This window comes from Stenella coeruleoalba, assembly GCF_951394435.1.
Source record: "Stenella coeruleoalba genome assembly, chromosome: 8".
In the NCBI taxonomy this organism is placed as follows: domain Eukaryota; kingdom Metazoa; phylum Chordata; class Mammalia; order Artiodactyla; family Delphinidae; genus Stenella; species Stenella coeruleoalba.
In genome coordinates this window covers 88,193,449-88,211,773 of record NC_137154.1, presented here as the reverse complement: position 1 = coordinate 88,211,773, position 18,325 = coordinate 88,193,449, and the positions used below count along the sequence as shown (strand labels likewise).

Sequence of the window (18,325 nt, the reverse complement as noted above, 5' to 3'; positions counted from 1 at the left end):
TTATGGCTGACATGTTCCCTTGCCTGCATTTAGCTGGACCACTAAATGTGGGTATGTGTGAGACGAAGGGGGGCGGGGGCGGGGTGGTGTGAACCTAGGATGCAGGCGGAAAAATGCTTTCCTAAAAGCAGAGACGCATGCTCAGCTCCACTGGCTCCCTCCTAAGTGAGCTGTCTCCCATATAAGGGCAGAAAGAGGCGGATGTCGGCATATCCAACCCCACTGGGGGAGTGGCAGAGCAGCCAAAGGAAAACAACATTTCTCTTTCTTGAATTGGGGCTGCCAGTGTGTGAGGCCACGGAGAGGTAAAACCATGAAACTAACTGGCCAAGTCAAAAGGTAAAGGATCTGAGGAAGAAAAATCCTGAGGCACGTGTCAGAGCAGGCATCTTGCCGCCTCCCCAAGACGAACCTCACGGATGAGGATGGTACACTAAATCCTCTGCCTCAAGTCAGACAAAAGTATTTTAATGCTAATTAATTATATGATTTAGGCTCTCCCTGATTAGCTTTAAAACCCTATTTTATAAACAAGTAATTTCCTACTTGCCATCATAATCCTGTCAAGGAACAAGTGATTACAATATTAATTCCCACAGGTCTAACATCTCTCCAATCTTATCAGACAAACAATCTCCCAGAAAAGCTACCTTCAAATTAGAGTCAAATCAATTTTTTTAAAAAAAACGGGTGCTGGGCAATATGAGTTCTGTTCCGTCCTGAAGTGCCTCCTTCTGTAGAGACCAGACAGGGTCAAGGTCCACTCCTTCCCCTATGCTGGTTGCAGCTTCCTAAATCCACTGTATTTTACAGTGATAATCCCAGGCCAGCAGCCTGTTCTCCCCAATATAGCGCCCCCACCGATCCCCGCCTGTCTCTGGCTAACAGCATCCTCCAGTCCTGGCCCTGCTGCCACCCATGCCCCCCACCTCCAAAGCCAAAGTGGCTTCACCTCACCATTTGACTTGCGTCCCTCCCATGGTCCCCCTCGTGGCTCCGGCTTCAGCAAGTCGGCTTCCCGGGGTGAAGTGGGAGGCTGAAAGTCACAGCGCTCCCCAATTCGGGCATGTCTCCCCGCGCTGAGGCCCGAAGAACGACTCCACGGGCAGGCCAACTACCAGAGCCGCTCGCCCCGGTCCCGAGAGGGAGGAGGGAGGACAGAGAAGCAGGCGTCTCGGCCCCAGGGACGGGGATGCTCCCGGTTCTGAGGCGCGCTGTCCCAGCAGCTCAGACACTGCAGCAGCCCAGCCTCGGCGGAAGCCGCCTCCCCTCGCAGGCTGCGGGTCCCCGGCAGCGGCATCGTGGTCTCCGCGGCCGCGCGGCTCCGGGCGTGCCCCCGGGCGCAGGCATTTCAACCCATCTCCGACCCACCGGAGAAAGGCTGCCCGCAGCTCCGGCTGCGCGGTCGAGTCCCGGTCGGGCGGCAGGCAGCGATCCCAGCTCCGCACCGCCTCCCCGGTCCCACCCTCCCGACGCCCTCCCCCGCTTCCCAGGCTGTCACTTGCGGGCAGGCAGCGCCGGGCTCGGACCCAGGCTGGCGCTCGGCCGGCCGACTGAGCTCGAGGCGGAGCGGGGCGGGGCTGCGGGGCCCAGCGAGAGCCCCTGGCGAGGCACCGGAGAGGCCGCCGGTCGGCAGAGGGAGGGGTCTGTGGTCCCGGTCTGGAGAAGCCCAGAACTGATAGCGGTGCCTTCTCCTCTCTGAACCCTGCCTTCGTGGGCACGGAGGTCGGGGTGGGTCTAACGCGGCTCCTTGTGGGAGGGGGCTCCCCCGGAAACCCGCCGAACGCCTGTCTCCCGCACCCGCCCCTCGGGCGTTTCATGTGTTCTTTTTTCCCAGCTAAGGATCGTTTTGCTTGGATATGGTGAGAGGCTGGCCCGAGGTCTACAGGTCTACGAAGCAACAGGCGGGCAGTCGGGCAGGGCTTTGCCAGGGTGTCTCTCAAGGAGCAGGGGGAGGGGATGGGACATAAGGGCCTGTCTTTCCTACCTTCTGAACCACTCCCCGTTCTGAATCACATACCAGGGACCTCCTGGCCTTCATGGATCACTTAGACATTAGGTGGACTCCCCCTGAGTGGGGGGTGGCGGAGTGGGGGGAGGGGTGCAGAATGTGCCAGAGCCTTCTGGGTCCCAGCGTGCTGCCTGAGGATCCCAAAGAGGTGAGTGAGAGGTTGGCTTAGAAGAAAACGACCAAATCAGGAAGGAGAGAAAGAGGAAAGCAAACTATTCTTTGACCCCTCGCCTAGAAAACTGTCACTGTCGACCCACTGGAGCCTGATTTCCAATGGCCCCTAATTCACACGGTCTCATACCCCTGCTCCCAGTCTGAGTTCTGCCAGACAGGAGGAAAGCAGGTGCTCTCAGGAAAAAATCTAGACTCTTTTTTTCTCTAACTCTGGCAAGCACTATCAGGCACAGAAAAGTAAAAGGCCTGAAGCCATGCAGGAAGCAACAGATCTCATTATACAATGAAATATCCTTTGATTGCTGTACCAAGTGATAGTCCAAGCAGCAAGCAAGGAAGGAATGGTTTAGATTCTCAGTAAAAGCACATCTATTGCTTAATGGGTACAAGGGTTCCTTTTAGGGTGATGAAAATCTCTTTGGACTGGAGAGAAGTGATGTTGCACAATATTAATGAAGGTACTACATACCACTGAATTGTACACTTTAAAATGATTAATGGCTAATTTAATGTCATGTGAATTTTAAAAATAAAAAAACACAACTATTAAATGTGAAAATTAAAGTCGAGCAAGGTTACCAGTATATTAAAATGATGGAAAGAATTCCATGTGACCTCAGCAAATTAGAAAATGGTCCATCAAACTAAGATGGAATTTTATTAGGAAAAGAAATAGGAGGAAGGAAACAAACACATAAAATACATACATATTAGACAAAGAACAATTAGGCTTAACTATAACAGACTAATCCTGGGTTGAGGTAAGAGAGAAAAGGTTATAAGAGCATAAATTAAATATGATTCAGCAATGAAATGAAGTTAGTAAATAAGCTAACATGACCTGGGGATGTGTTTATAGGAGCATGATTTACATGAGCCAGGAGAATAATCTTTTTCTGCCACTATACTTGGCATTGATCAGGCTTTTATTAGAGCACTGTGTCCTGTTTTGGTCTCTGCATTTGGCTCTAAGGGATATAGACAACATTTTTCAGCTAGAGTCACACACATTGTTAGCCCACTCAAATGTGTACTAATCGGCCACAATTCCCAGCCCTGTAAATGAAAGGTGGGAACATTCTAAAGGCTCTAAGACAACTCTGTTCATTTTCTCTTGCTATGAGCTTTATACAGCCTTCTCAGGCCATAACTTAAGAGTCAGACTCAGGCACAAAGGCAGTGCAATGGAACTGGCTCTCACAAACACTGGCAGCTGATACGCAAATATCAGAACCATCGGGCTGGGCCCTAGCAAGTCCCAGTCATGCCCCCACGTGGACACAGCAAAGCACTGGCACTGATGTGTAGGAAATTCACAAGCATCCCAGCCTACCCTCCTGTCAGCACAAAACCACAGACCGTGCTGAGGGCTACCCCTTTAAAGCCAAACATAAACTGAGGGAAAGAGAAAGGGCTTCCGTGCCTTATTGCCTGTTGCATTACTACCTGAAGCTGACAACGCTGAGAATCCCCACAATTCAGCTCTTAGGGAGGACTGTGGTGGTGAAGAATCTGAGGCCACAGTTACCTGGAGCAGCTGGACTCGGATGGGGACCTTTGCTGCCCTTCATACTGCTGCACCAGGGCTCGCACGCTCCAGCATGGATTCCCAATCTCCTCATCCACGCTGCTGTTCCTAAAGGCAGAGGGCACCAGCGAAGGAGAAGGTGTCAGTCCTTCAGGTCAACCCAACAAGTACTGATAGACACCACTTTGGGAGCACTATGGGAAAAAAGATGAATAAGGCAAAGCCCCTGCCTTAAGGACACTTGAAACCTAGTAAGAAAGGTAGATACAAAAAAACAGTAATTTCACCAATCTCTGCAACACCTCAGAGTCGTGTTCCCTCTCAGCAGACGCACACCCACAAAGCATTTCCTGCCATGACTCTCTAGGACAGCCCGCCCTTTAGGATACACTCCAGGGGGAGACTCAGGGGATGAATCGGGATGTTGCTGCCACATATATCTCCCAGTGCAAAAAACACACTGTGCCAAAGGCATCTATTTAAAACTCTGGGTACTTCCCTGGTGGTCCAGTGGTTAAGAATCCACCTTCCAAGGCAGGGGACATGGGTTCGATCCCTGGTCAGGGAACTAAGATCACACATGCTGCGAGGCAACTAAGTCCATGTGTTCTAGAGCCTGCATGCCACAACTAGAGAGAAGCCTGCGGGCTGCGACCAAGAGTCCGCGTGCCACAACTAAAAGATGCCGCAACTAAGACCAGATGCAGCCAAATAAATAAATACATGAATATTTTAAAAAATAAAATAAAACAAAACTTTGCACACCAAAGCAAAAAATTACATATACGATTCCTTTACTTTCTACTAAAGGCAAAATAAACATCTCTAAAAGAGAGGGCCTTTTTTCTCTTTTGGAGTGCCCTCTCCAACCTCCATTCCATGCTCTTTTCTGCAATGTGGGCTGTTTAGGTGGTATTTCCCTTTACTGCACTATATCATTTAAGGGAAGAAATATCAGAGTGGGTTGAGTTCCCATCCCCAGATTTCCATCCTTACCTCTGTCTGTATCGAAAGACATCCCGCCCTGACCGTGACATGTCGTGACACACATCAGCTAGGGCGGCAGCTGCTCCCTGGGCCACAGCAGTGGCACAGTGCGGCTGGTGACTCTGCAGAGGGGCTCTGGCGTCCTGTCCTTGGTTCACTGTCCTGCTGGAGCCCGGTTTGAAATGAGCTGCCAAGGCCAGGACCAGCCTCATGATAGACTTCAGGTTGCCTTCCACGATATCTGAGGATCGGAACAGACCGAGAGGTCCTAAGAGAGAGGTAGAGAGCTGAGGACTCCTTCAGTTACTACGTATTTGCTAGTGAGCAGGTAAGCAAGGCAATCAAGCTCTCTGTGTTCAACAGGGAGACAGAGTATTTGAAAGCAATTACAATAACGTACAATAACGTACAATAACGTGTGAGAGGAGAAGTACAGGATTCTCTGGGAGCTCAGAGAAGAAGCATCTTGTCTAGTCTAGAGGGCTCTGGGAGGGATTCCCTGAGGAAGTGAGTTCTAAACTGAGACGTGACTGACCAATAATGGTTTATCAGATGAGGGAAGGGAAGGAAAAGAGTATTCCAAGAAGAGGGAACAGCAGGCATGAAGGTCTAGAGGTGAGACAGCACGACACACCCGAACTGCGCCCTCCAGTATGGGAGCCACTAGCCACATGTGGCTATTGAGCACTTAAAAGGTAGCTGTAGTCTGAGCTGAAACGTGCTAGTACTAACCTAGCACACACACAGAAACAGAATGAAAAATCTCATGAGACTTAGTACAAAAAATAGAATGTAAAATGTCTCATTAATAGTGTTTTACATTGATCATATGTCGAGCTGATATTTTGGATATGTTGGGTTAAGTAAAATATATTATTAAAATTATTTTCAACCATTTCGTTTTTTTTTTTTAACCGTGGCTATTAGACACATTCAAGTCATGTATGAGACTCACGTTATATTTCTATGGCACACGCTGTGGAAGAGGAACAGAAAGCAGCTCAGCATAGCCAGAGCTCAGAGTTCAGGGGGAGAGGGTGAAAGATGGAGGAGGATGAACAGGAGGTGAGGTCAGAAAGGGCATGGTGAGCCAGAGGAAGGACTCTTAGGATTTTCTCCTAAGGGCCCTCAGATGCAGAGGGATGGCATGAGCATATATACTCTTAGAAAGATCATTCTGGCTGCGGTGTGGAGAGCAGAGGGGAGGGGGACAGAAATGGATGCAGTGGGACTAATTAGGAAGCTGTTGCACTTCTCCAGGTAAATGACAATGATGTCCTGAACGGCAGTGTTCCCTCAAAATAGCCGACTTTAATGGGCCAGATCCCCAAGCCCACTCCTCATGGGGACCAGATCTGAGATATTATGGCATTCTAAATTTTGTCCTAGAAAAAAAAGAGAAATGCAGGCAGAAAAAAATATAATAGGTCTGGTTAACATAAGGAAATAGGTAAAATTCTGTTTTAGTTTCATAGCCTTTTAAATATGCAAGGCTTCCAAAAGGATTGATTGATACCTTCTACAGGCACTCTCAATGGTCAGTATCTGCCCCGCATGAATGAGCCCAACACAGAGAACACTAATAACACATGAAAGGAGGGCTCCCTCCTGCCCCCCATTCTCATTAGAGCCACAGGCAATCAGGCCCAGAAACTGAAGGCTGAAACAGAACCAGATTATAATCAGTTCGACAGAAGCAGTGAGAGGACCTGGGAGCCTGTGCCTTCTGAGGACACCTACACCATTTCTTCCCTGAAGCCTGGGCTCAAACTGGATTGAGAGGTGTCCTCTTCTGGCCATGTGGCTCAAAAAACTCAAAAAACATAATCTATCTTCATTTTTGATAGCTTAAACAAGACATTCTAAAATTAATATCACAATTTTATAATTTCTTTTCTGTTAATCTTCCTACACACACTCAAGCAAAACTTTGCTCAGTTAAAATGAATAGAGAACTTCTATCTTCACCCAGGTTTCCAAAGCACTTGGATTTTGATAATCGCTCTGTCCCAAGAGGATAACTTTCTTTATGGAAAAATGATACAAGGTCGTGGGCCTAACCCTACTAGAGTCTACTTGGAACGCTCAGCTACATAACAGATAGTTCTTCTGAGGGTGACAGTCACCAGGTAAAGATGAGTGTACTCACCCACCACGGACAGGATGAAGCACTGACCTTTAGCTGAAGTCTGGTGCATACGAATCTTTTTGGAGGCTACAAACTGTAACACTTTCTCCACATTATTTTTCATCTCCTGCTGGTTACTGGGACTCAGCTGTACACCACTCAGCTTTTCTCCTGCTGTTAGGATAAAGAAAATATTTGAAGTTATGGGGAGCAGTACTATCACAGTTTCATAGTAGCCAGACACAGAGAAAGAGAATATTTGAAGTAAACACTAAGATTATCTATAAATATGCAAGTGAGTTAGGCCTTGGTGTTTGTAATTTGGATGGGGAATAGGAAAATGAAAGTCTTTTGCAGGGCCTTCAAATTTTCAAATTTATTCCCAGGGGCCTGTGAAGTTGCTGTGCATACATTTTTTCATTCCACAAATATTCATGAATATTCATTCCACAAATATTCATGAATATTCATTCCACAAATATTCAGCACAATATGCACTGTGTGTCAGGCCCTATTCTAAACACCAGAGAAACAGCAATGACCAGGACTTCGTATTCCTTCCATCATAGAGTTTATACCTGTAGTGATGACAGATGACCAAGGTAACAAATAAATCTTCAATATAATTTCAGGTAGTGATAAGTACTATGAGGAAAGACAAAGAAGAGTGATCACGGTCTCTCTGATAACACATTTGGGCAGAGGCTTGAATAAAGTAAGAGAGGTTAAGATTTGCGGAGGAAGCATTCCAGGCTGAGAATGCACAGATCCCAACCCCAAGGTGGGAATGAGCTCAGCTTATCTGAGGAACAGCAACAAGACCATAGGGCTGGAGTGGAGAGAGCAAGGAGTCGAGTCCTAGGGTAAGGTGGAGAGGTAAGCAAGGCCAGGCCATGTGGAGCTTTAGGGACCAGAGGAAAAGAGCAAAGACCTTGAATTTTATTCTATGTGTAATGGACAGCCAACAGAGGGTTTGAGGTAAGGGAGTTACATGATCTGATTTATGTTTTTAAAAGTTGACTCTGTGTGGACATAGATTATGTGAAGAGGAAATAGGGAGATTAGCTAAAAGGGAAGTGAAAACCATCAAGCAAGAGATAATGATGGTTTGGGAAGAAGCTGAGAGCTGAGAAGTCAGATACTGGGTACTTTCTTTTTTTAATTTTTAATTAATTAATTTTTTAAAGTACCAATGTTTATATGGGTGATTACAGGGCACTGAGAGTAAGAAAAGGGACTCAACACAAGGAAGAACAGGAGGTAATGCCAGGTGATAGCGGGTGGAGTCTGCTTCATGACAAGCCTCGAAGAGGCACAAAAGCTGTGTCCACTGGCTACTTGGGAGGTCTCCCCAGTGGGAGAAATGGTATCTTGCACCAGTTCAGGGAAGGGAGGGAAGAAGGGGGAATTTATCACCTGGATTTCTCCCATCTCCCATTAGTCAAATGTTATCCCAGGAGCACTAACTCTTCCACATTCCTGGGTTGCTAGTGGCTACTTGAGATACCAGATCCCATGTCCTGTGGGGTCATTCCATCCAAGTCTGGAAATGATGGGAGGAGACAAACTCTGGGTATGCGGCTGGTGAGTGCCGGAGAGAATCTGGTTTTGTACGTAAGATGTGTTCATGACAGTCCAACAGTGTTTTTCTTTTACCAGAAGAGGGAACCTGGCATAATGATCAAAGACCTTTCCCAAGGTCACATAGCTAGTAAGTGGTAAATTCAGGATTTGAACATAGTCTTGGCTCTGGAAACTGGCTCTGGAAACTGTCAAAGACCAAGATAAGGAAGTTGGATTTTATGCAGCAGGCAAAGGAGAGTCGCTAAAGGGTTTCAAGCTGGGAATGATGTAAGATAAAGAGCTTTTTATAAAGCTCCCAATCTCTACTTTGCTCCGTCTTCCCATGTGGCTGAACTTGGCACAAAAGTAGGTGGCCCCAGAGATGTGAGGACATCCAAGACAGTTTTTGAGCTCTGACTAGATCCAGAGCTCACATGGGCTTCAACACTGCCTCATAATCTTTCTGTCTTCATCAAAGCCTACACCTACCAAAGAGACTAGCTTGTCAGAGGCAGGCAGGATCTGGGCGGAAAGGTCAAAATGAGGGGAAGAGTAGATTGACCTAAAGACCAGGAGCAGGAGAACCAGCCATACATCCACTGTCAGCCAGTGGGTCTGGGGATGTTGGCACCCGCATATGAGCCCTTTGGTGCTGTCTGAGATGGTCAGATCTCATGAATTGTCGGCTGCACTGGTCACATTTATGGGGTCGGTATTTGGCGTGTATCCGAGTATGTCTTCCAAGTTCATCAGATCGGAAGAAGGACCAAGTACAGGCTTCCCACATGCATTTACAGGGCCTTTCACCTGTGTGTTTGCGTTGGTGACTCACGAGGTGGGAGCCCTTAGCTTTTTCACAGTTCTCTCAGTTGCAGCAGTTAAGGCCTTGAATCTGGGGATCTCCTCCTGGGAGCCCTTTCCTGGGCCCCAGAATACTGCTCTGCTCTCCGTGGAGCAGGTAGACTACTTAGGTAGGAAGGAGTCTTCCTGGGAGACTGGCTGGCTCACAAAAGAGCCCTGGGATTCCAAAGCCAGCAATAATGGGATCCAGTGGGGGCATCCCTAAGTTGTGGGGTTTCTAGACTGCAACATCTGAGCCAAAGAGGGGAGCATTGCCTGGGCCTCAGTGGAAGGCACGGTTGTATACAATAATGTTTTACGTGTTAAAGGGTCTCTGTTAGAAGTTACTGTTGAGAAGCCAGAATAAGGCATTGTTCGCATTCTGATGTGGGACATCATTGGGATTCCACTGGCAGGTGAGACTGGAGGCCCATTGGGGGCCATTCTTAGATTCCCACCAAAGGTCGTAGCCCCTGGAATACTGGGCTCTCCTAAGGGCATTGCTTGGGGCCCCTGGAAAATCATCATTCCTGGCTGGGAAGGAGACATTCCCTGAGTAAATCATCTGGGAAGGAGTGAAAGTCACTTGGGGGCTCACACCGTGGTCAGGCAGCAACATACAGAACTGTGGTCCCATTTCACTGGCATTCTGCCTGGGTGCCTCAGCAGAGACCAAGGGGATCCTATCCAGCTCTGTGCACTGATGGACATGTTGAAAACCTGATGGGCCATGGTTCCGAGAGGTGTGCACTCCACTGCTTCCAGGAGATGAAGACATGTCCAAGATAGACAGTGACTTCTCAGTCTCCTCTGTGAACTGGTGCAGAGCCACATGCCACCGGCTCAGGCCCTTGGCTCCCTGCTCCATCTTAACCTGGGATCGGTTGCACATTGAGACTACACAAGGGTCCAGACCCACACCTGAGCAAAGCTCCTGGGTACATTTTTAATATAAAGCGCACAGCACACGTGAAGGACTGGATATGATATATGAGGAAAAGAGAATAATAAAAGACAACTTCTAAATGTTCTGCTTTAACAGCTGGGTGAATGGTACTGTGATGTGTTAGATGAAGAATCTCAGAGGATAGAGGGATCAGCAGGGAGAAGGAAAAACTCTGATTATGACACATGAAGAGAGCTGCAGTTTTTTCTTTTGGCCCAATCAGAGATTGAACCCAGCCCCTCATCAGTGAAAGCGCCGAGTCCTAACCACTGGACCACCAGGGAATTCCCAAGAGCTGCATTTTAGACATCCAAGCAGAGACGTTGAAAAGGAAGTTGATATTCATGTCTAGAACTCAATGAAAAGCTTAGGGCTAAAGATACAAATTTGGGAAGAGCTCACTTAGGGATAGAGAATATATAAGGACTAAGGTCTAAGCCTCTAAGGAGAACTTCAACATTTAGAGGTCAGGAGGGAGGAGACAGCCAGCAAAGCTAACAGGAGAGGCCAGTGAGGAAGGAGGAAAACTCGAAACCACAGGGTCCTGGAGTCCAAGGGGAGAAGGTGTTTGGAGGAGGAGGGAGTGATCCACTGTCAGGTTCTGCTAAGTTGAATACAGCGAGGACTGAGGCCTGGCCACTGGATTTGACAAGGCAGAGGTTGTGACCTTGAGGAGAGCAGTTTTGGGGGAGTAGTGGGATCAAAAGCCCAGTGAAGGCTGGCTAAAGAAAGAATGGGAAATAAGGCAGTGAATTCTGTGAATTTTTCTATATAGCCAAGTCACAACAGAACGCAGCATTTAAGAACCTGGGTTTGGGGTAAACAAGAATATGTATTCATATTGCTTGTATATGCATATAATATCTCTGGGGAAAAAAAAAGCAAGAAACTGCTAACACTGGTTGCCTCCAGAAAGAGCAGGTAGCTGGCAGGGGGAGAGAGGTGGAAAAATGGCTTTCGACTTTATATCCTCTTGTGTTGTCTGGATTTTCTAACTGACTACATTTCCAGTATAATCTATTCAAATGAATGAAGAATTAAATGAACTCATTTTAAAATGAGCTTTGGAATTAAAGCAGATCTAGGTTTGTATCTCTGCTTTGCCACTTACAGTTATGTGACGTTGTAAAGTTGCTTAACCTTTCTAAATCCTATAAAATGGGTGAAATAGTACTTACATCATATCTATATCATAAGTCCATCAAAGTAGCATGCTTAGCACAATGCTTGATATATACATATACATATATATATAATATATAAAGTACTCAATGAATTTACATATTTTTATAAATTCTCTTTTAAGTTTGTTTCCTGAAAATGGGGCTATTATGTTTCTCAAAGGTTGATGATCAAATGAAATTAAATGAGATAGTGTTCAATAAATAGCAGCTGCTATTACTATTACCATGGTTATTATAACCATAAGTGAATACTCTAATGAATCCATGAGCTGTCTGAATGAGGTATTCATGGACAGGCTGTCTGTTGCAAACCTGACTTCTTACATACCACTTGCAAACCCCACATCCCTCAAAGACTCTAGGCAAGGTAAGCTGACTTACATGACAATGAACGTTTGAGTACCTACTATGTGTCTGGCACTTGGTTAGGGGTTGTAGAAACAGAAAAAAAATTATACTGTACCTGCTCTTAAAGAGCTCAGTCTATACAGGAGAAATAGATAGTAAATAATTACCTTTTGGTGAGAGAAATAATAACAGAGCTACAGACAAATGCTATGGAAATAAGGTTATGATACCATCTAATAAGAATGACCGGCAACAACTCCAGGGCTTCAAGAAAACAAGGTCTCTTGGGAAGCATCATGGTAGTGAATACCATAGAGGGGTCCTTTTGCTGCTAACACACCTTCTTTTTGCCTGGCTACTGCTTCCTTTTCCAGCCTCAGTCTAGACATCAAATCTTCTGGCAAGCCATCCCTCAACCCCTAAGACTGGGTTGGGTGTCCCCCATGTGCTCCTATCTGTACTTGCCCCATCAGAATACTAAGTACATTAATGGAAGTGACTTCACTTTCCAGTCTTTCCAAATAGATTGGGAGACTCTTGAGAGCCTAGACTGTGCCCATCATCATACTCCCAAAGCTTAACACGGCACCTGCAACACAGTGTTTATTGACGATAAATAAATATAGTAACCTTGGGCGAGTATCTTAAGTCTTCTCTACTTCCATTTCCATTTATTTTATTCATTTATTTTAAAAAAATTTTTTGGCCGCAGTATGCGGGATCTTAGTTCCCCGACCAGGGATCGAACCTGTGCCTCGTGCAGTGGAAGCTCAGACTCTTAACCACTGGACCACCAGGGAAGTCCCATTTCCACTTATTTTAAAGAAGGAGCAATCTGCTCTGAAGGGTATATGGAGGATAAAAGAGGCCATGTTCTGGTTTACGCTAACATTGGAGCCCAGGGCCAACTGACCTACAATCTCGATGAGATACGCCAGGATCACCCCATCCCGGAGATCCTGTCGCAGGTCCTGCACAGGCTTCACTGTTGGCCTCTTCTTCAGCTGTGCGTTCACCCAGGCCACATATGCCTGCAGCTGTTGCTGGAAAATGAAAGGTGGAAATAAGGGAATAGTTGCATATTACTCTTATCCTCTACCCTGCACCCTCTAAGGCAGCATTTGAGATTGGGCAATCTATATCCAGAGGGAGGAGGAGGTTTTAAGGAAAGAAAGAAAGATGGTCAGACATGGAGTATGTTCTAAAATTCTCTAGTTTTATGCTAGTCTCCAGGGATAAGCTAACCTCTGACTTGGGTGGCAGTGTGGACACAGGTACGCAGATGAGTGTTTCAGTGACTATGACTCCTGCTTTCCTTGAGTTTTGCTCTGTTAACCAGGGATAAAGGCTGGGCCAGAACCACAGCCAGTTTTCAAGTGTAACCACTGCTGCCAGCAACCCATTATGCTTCTCAGGAACAATCACTCATGTCCTGTATGCACAATGAACTGTGACACTCCTAAGAATTGATCTTGGGGAACCAGGAATCAACAGAAACCAAGCTCAGAAATGCCTCTCCCATAGCTGATTTCTTTACAATGAGACTTAACTGAACCCAATCCAAGGTTTATTCTCCTGAGCCTATAATCCTGGGATTGCTACGGAGCTAGTTTTAATCCATGCTTTATATTGTCAAAGAGGATCTAGTTACCTGAAACCTGCACAAAGAAAGAAAAAGAAAGGCTATGACGAGCAGTGTTCCTGAAGACTGGGGCTGCAGATGGAGGGAGGTTTCATTTTTCAGACAAAGCTATGGCCCAGTACCATCAGAAACCCGTCAGACTCAGGTTGGACACATAACTCATCCCAACACTTAGACAACCTTACATATTCCATTTTAAACACAGCTTGCATTCAGGTGTTTATTCTGATTATCTGGTCTGAAGATGGGCACTAAATATCAAAATAGCACATGAACAATGTCAGTACAGGCAGCAGTTCTGTCTGATTTCTGTAGAAGCCCAAGACCCTGAACCTAAAAATTAAGTTCAAAGGCTAACAGTATTAAACTATAATTTGGTTAAAGTACAGTTGATTTCTAAGCCCCAAGTACTTCCTTAATGAAATGATGTTGGAAATTACTCACTGGCTGCTTCCTGGGCTTAAATGAAATCTTCACTATTTTCTTTCTCTATGTCGATTTGTGGGAATAAATAAAGTCCTTTGGAAGGTAGTGCTAAGGCAATAATCTATCAGCTACGGACAAACTATAGGAAGTGCAATGATCAGCAGGAGGTGGGGGGAGGAATCTGATATTTACTGAGTACCTACCATGAACTAAACACTATTTTTGATGTTTTATATATGTTTTTTAAAATAAATTTACTTATTTACTTATTTTATTTTTGGCTGCGTTGAGCCTTCGTTGCTGCACGTGGGCTTTCTCTAGTTGTGGTGGGCACGGGCTTCTCATTGCGGTGGCTTCTGCTGTTGCAGAGCACGGGCTCTAGGCACTCGGGCTTCAGTAGTTGCAGCACGTGGGCTCAGAAGTCGTGGCTCGCAGGCTCTAGAGCACAGGCTCAGTAGTTGTGGCACACGGGCTTAGCTGCTCCGCGGCATGTGGGATCTTCCCAGACCAGGGCTTGAACCCGTGTCCCCTGCATTGGCAAGTGGATTCTTAACCACTGCTCCACCAGGGAAGCCCCTATATATGTTTTAATGAGTTAATAATGTACCTGGAACACAGCCTGCCACACAGTTGATGCTTACTAAATGGTCATTATTATTTTCATTATCATTATCTAATTCAGTTCTCACAAAAGCACTGAAGGGTCGGTATCATCTCCATTCTATGGATGAGGTTCAGAGAAATTATGCAACTTCTCTAATGTCCCCATAGCTAGGACCTGGCAGACCTGGTAAGGAAACCCAGTAAAGATGGTCCAAGCATTTACCAAGGGCCTCTTGCTATTCAACTCACTCTGCAGAATAGAGGCGGCTGCACCTTCTGCCTTAACATGGGCCAGACTCCTGTCCAGGTCTGCTCCCACTGTACAGCCAAAACACTGTGTGAGGCAGGCCAGGCAAAGGGCACTTCCATAGCAAACCACTATGCTCCAGGCCAGAAAGGCATTATGGGTAACAGCTGGGTCAGATTACCAGGCTTATGTACAACTCTCTGTATCAAATCTCACCCCCAACCCACCCTCCACACATTCCTGCTTAAAATCCTTCACTGGCTTCTCATTATCCTCAAGATAAAACCCAATCTCCTTAGCTGCATTTAAGTCTGTCATGTGCTGGCCCTTACCTCTTCTCCAGCTTCACTCACTCCCTTCCCCCACTTTTGCCCCCCATGTTTCAGTTCAGCCAAACCATGTGCAGTGCCCCAAATGCGCCATGTTTTCCAGCCACGCTACCTCCCCCTGCTTGCCATCTCCTCTTAAATCTCAGCTCAAGCATCACCTTTTCCAGGAAGCCTTCCCTGACCCTCCCACACACCTCAGACTCCGATCTCCTTGAGGATGTCCTGTGTCAAGCAATCCATTCAACAAGTTGAGTGCAGGCACTGTTCTGCTATGGGGCTACAAAGAGCGTTATGCCTTCAAGAAGTTTGCAGGAAAAATACGAGAAGAGAGGGAGAGGAAGAGAAGCTTGCAGGCTGGTAGAGACAAGCACTATGACAGGGGTGTACAAGGTGCTAAGAGAGTATTAGCCCAACCTGAAGCCCATGCTCGGTGGTGGAGGGGTTCCTGAAGGAGGAGAGGAGGCAGAGGGGACAGTGAGCTCAAAAGGAGCTCAGGTCTGAACTACGCTCTATGCAGGAAGTTGTAAGAGTTCAAGATTGTTGGACTGAGAGTAACAGGTGCTCAACAAATATCTGTTTGAATCAGTGAATCATTTGTCACATTTCATCAGGCCAAGACTTAAAATGATTGTAAAAGTTAATTATGCAAGGGCAGACAAGAACAAGTATTTTTCATCATCAGGTCAAGACGATTTTACTTAAGTAACCATAGTCTTCTTTTGGTCAATGAATAAAAGTAAGTTGCCTCTGATGCAAAACTACTTTGAGGCTCCAAACAGTAATGTTCATGCACATTAATCACAGCTCTGGTCTTCCAGTAAAGAGGATTCTACAGCATAATAACTGTCACCACTTTTCTGAACACCTATGCTGCGTCAAGAGCTATGCTAGGTCCTTAAACACATTTTCTCTAATGCTAATCTGCCAGCGATATTTTACTGTATCTATTTTGCCAACTGCAAACTGAGGCTCAAAAAAGGTGAAATAAATTGTTCAAGGCCACCCAGACTGTAAACCATATGAAATTCACCCTGACTCCCAAGCCAGTGCTCCTTCCACTCTACACTCGACTACACTGCCAGCTAAATTAACGCATCCCGGAGGTTCAAATGACCTCACCAAAACTCTTAGAATGGAAGTCACTTCTTCCACCACATCCAATGTTTGAGTCTCTTGTGTAATAATCTACAGTAAGTAGTTGTCTACTAATAAAAGTGTGCTCCCTGGACCAGCAGCATCAGTAACACCCAGGAGCCTGTTAGAAATGCACTCCCATAAAACATTGTAAATCAACTATACTTCAAAACAACTATACTTCAAACAGAATAGAATAAAATAAAATAGGGGCTTCCCTGGTGGCACAGTGGTTAAGAATCCGCCTGCCAATTCAGGGGACACGGGTTTGAGCCCTGGTCCAGAAAGATCCCATGTGCCATGGAGCAACTAAACCAGTGAGCCACAACTACTGGGCCCACATGCCACAACTACTGAAGCCCACGCGCCCAGAGTCCGTGCTTCTCAGCAAGAGAAGCCACCACAATGAGAAGCCCGTGCACTGCAATGAAAAGGAGCCCCCACTCACTGCAACTAGAGAAAGCCCAGGCGCAGCAACGAAGTCCCAATACAGCCAAAAATAAATTAAAAATAAAAATAAATAAAAATAAAATAAAATGGAGGGCTTCCCTGGTGGCGCAGTGGTTAAGAATCCGCCTGCCAATGCAGGAGACATGGGTTCGAGCCCTTGTCCGGGAAGATCCCACATGCCGCGGAGCAACTAAGCCTGTGCGCCACAACTACTGAGCCTGTGCTCTAGAGCCCGCAAGCCACAACTACTGAGCCCACATGCCACAGCTACTGAAGCCTGCGTGCCTAGAGCCCGTGCTCTGCAACAAGAAAAGCCACGACAATGAGAAACCCGCGCACCGCAACGAAGAGTAGCCCCCGCTCGCCACAACTAGAGAAAGACTGCGCACAGCAACAAAGAGCCAACACGGCCAATAAATTAATAAATTAATTAATTAAAAAAAAGAATAGCGGGACCCTTGAATGGGGTCCCCAATTTCTAATAAATAAATAAATAAATAAAATGGAAATGCAGACTCTCAAACAGTGCCCCAGCCCTAATGAATTAGAACCTGGTTTTGTTTTTTGTGTTTTTTTGAACCTGTATTTTTAAAAGAGTCCCCTCATCTTGTATTTTCTCTGTCCCAGCTCTGTAATCAGCTATTTCTCAAAAGAAAACAATTCTGGCTCCTTTTATTGGAGAACAGTTTTTCGAATCCAAACTTTGGGCATGAGGTGTACTCATTCTACTTGGGTAACATTCTGGGCCCTCTCGGTAGCAGAGTAGGAAATATGTGTATGTATACACACATACACACATATCTGTATCTACTTATGTTGACAGACTGATGGAGAGACATACCATGAATTATCCTGATCCCGCCTCCAGCCCAACACCACAGGGTTCACCTCTCTTTTCCCTTTTCCTTATATGTAACTCCTTTCTCCCACAGTGAGAAAACTGACTCTATTCACAATATATTTACCAACATTTCCGCAGTCCTAGGAAACACATCAAATAGTTTGACTTGCTAATCCATACCTTGTGAAAAACAAATTTACTAACCAGAACATAATATTTGTATATAGTTCTTTTTGTCTTTGGCCTTACAGTGTACACTCAAAATACTGATTCCAAAGTGACTTAGGTTAGTTCTTTTCTTTCCACCACCTTCAGTGTGGTTATGTTACTAACTGCAATAATGGTTAGGTACATTTATTACAATTTACAGTCCATTTTGGGTTCTCCTCACGTCTTGGTGGATTTTAATTATTTATTTTTGGGGTAGGAGAAAGATTACCATGATTCTAAAAGTCAGAGCTATATAAAAACATATATTCAGAAGTATCACTCCTCCATCACTCTTTCTACTCCATTCCCTTTTCTCCATTCTTTCCACCCCATTCCTATCCTCCCCTGTAGGTAACCAATCAGATTCGTCCTATGTTATCTGGGGAAAAAAAAGAGATGTATATTTTCTTATTTCCCTTTCCTTCTTATGTGAAAAACAGCATAGCATTGATATTCTTTTATCATCTGCACTTTTCACTTCAATTAATATTCACTTAATATATTCTGGAAATCACCCCATAATGGTCTAGAGATCTTCCTTATTTTACAGCTACATAGAACTCCATTATGTGGCTATACCATAATTTATTCAACCACTCTTCTACATATGGGCATTCAGGTTTTTTCCAATATTTTGCAATTAGAAACGCTGCAGCAATGAGTAACCTTATGCGTGCGTATTTTCATGTTGATGGAGGTCTACCATCAGGGTAGATTCAAAGAAGATTGCTAGG

The 18,325-nt window shown here is 45.7% G+C and overlaps 1 protein-coding gene and 1 pseudogene across 9 annotated transcripts in view; both read right to left on the bottom strand.

Moving 5' to 3' along the window:
• The window catches only part of DIXDC1 (DIX domain containing 1), a 74,071-nt gene that overhangs the window by 31,549 nt on the left and 24,197 nt on the right, over nucleotides 1-18,325 (bottom strand). For 6 of the 8 annotated variants that reach the window (XM_079929114.1, XM_079929113.1, XM_079929118.1 and 3 more), the window contains 4 exons: nucleotides 12,623-12,752; nucleotides 6,877-7,002; nucleotides 4,710-4,941; nucleotides 3,714-3,821 (listed from right to left, as the gene is read on the bottom strand). In XM_079929114.1, the coding sequence (XP_079785240.1) occupies nucleotides 3,714-3,821; nucleotides 4,710-4,941; nucleotides 6,877-7,002; nucleotides 12,623-12,752 (596 nt within the window). Of the gene's footprint in view, nucleotides 1-957; nucleotides 1,856-3,713; nucleotides 3,822-4,709; nucleotides 4,942-6,876; nucleotides 7,003-12,622; nucleotides 12,753-18,325 lie in introns of those variants that run through there. The other 2 variants (XM_079929116.1, XM_079929119.1) reach the window with 2 other exon arrangements.
• On the bottom strand, nucleotides 8,848-10,166 carry LOC307190931 (Krueppel-like factor 17; annotated as a pseudogene). Its single transcript has one exon. The product of its transcript is annotated as a Krueppel-like factor 17 (transcript).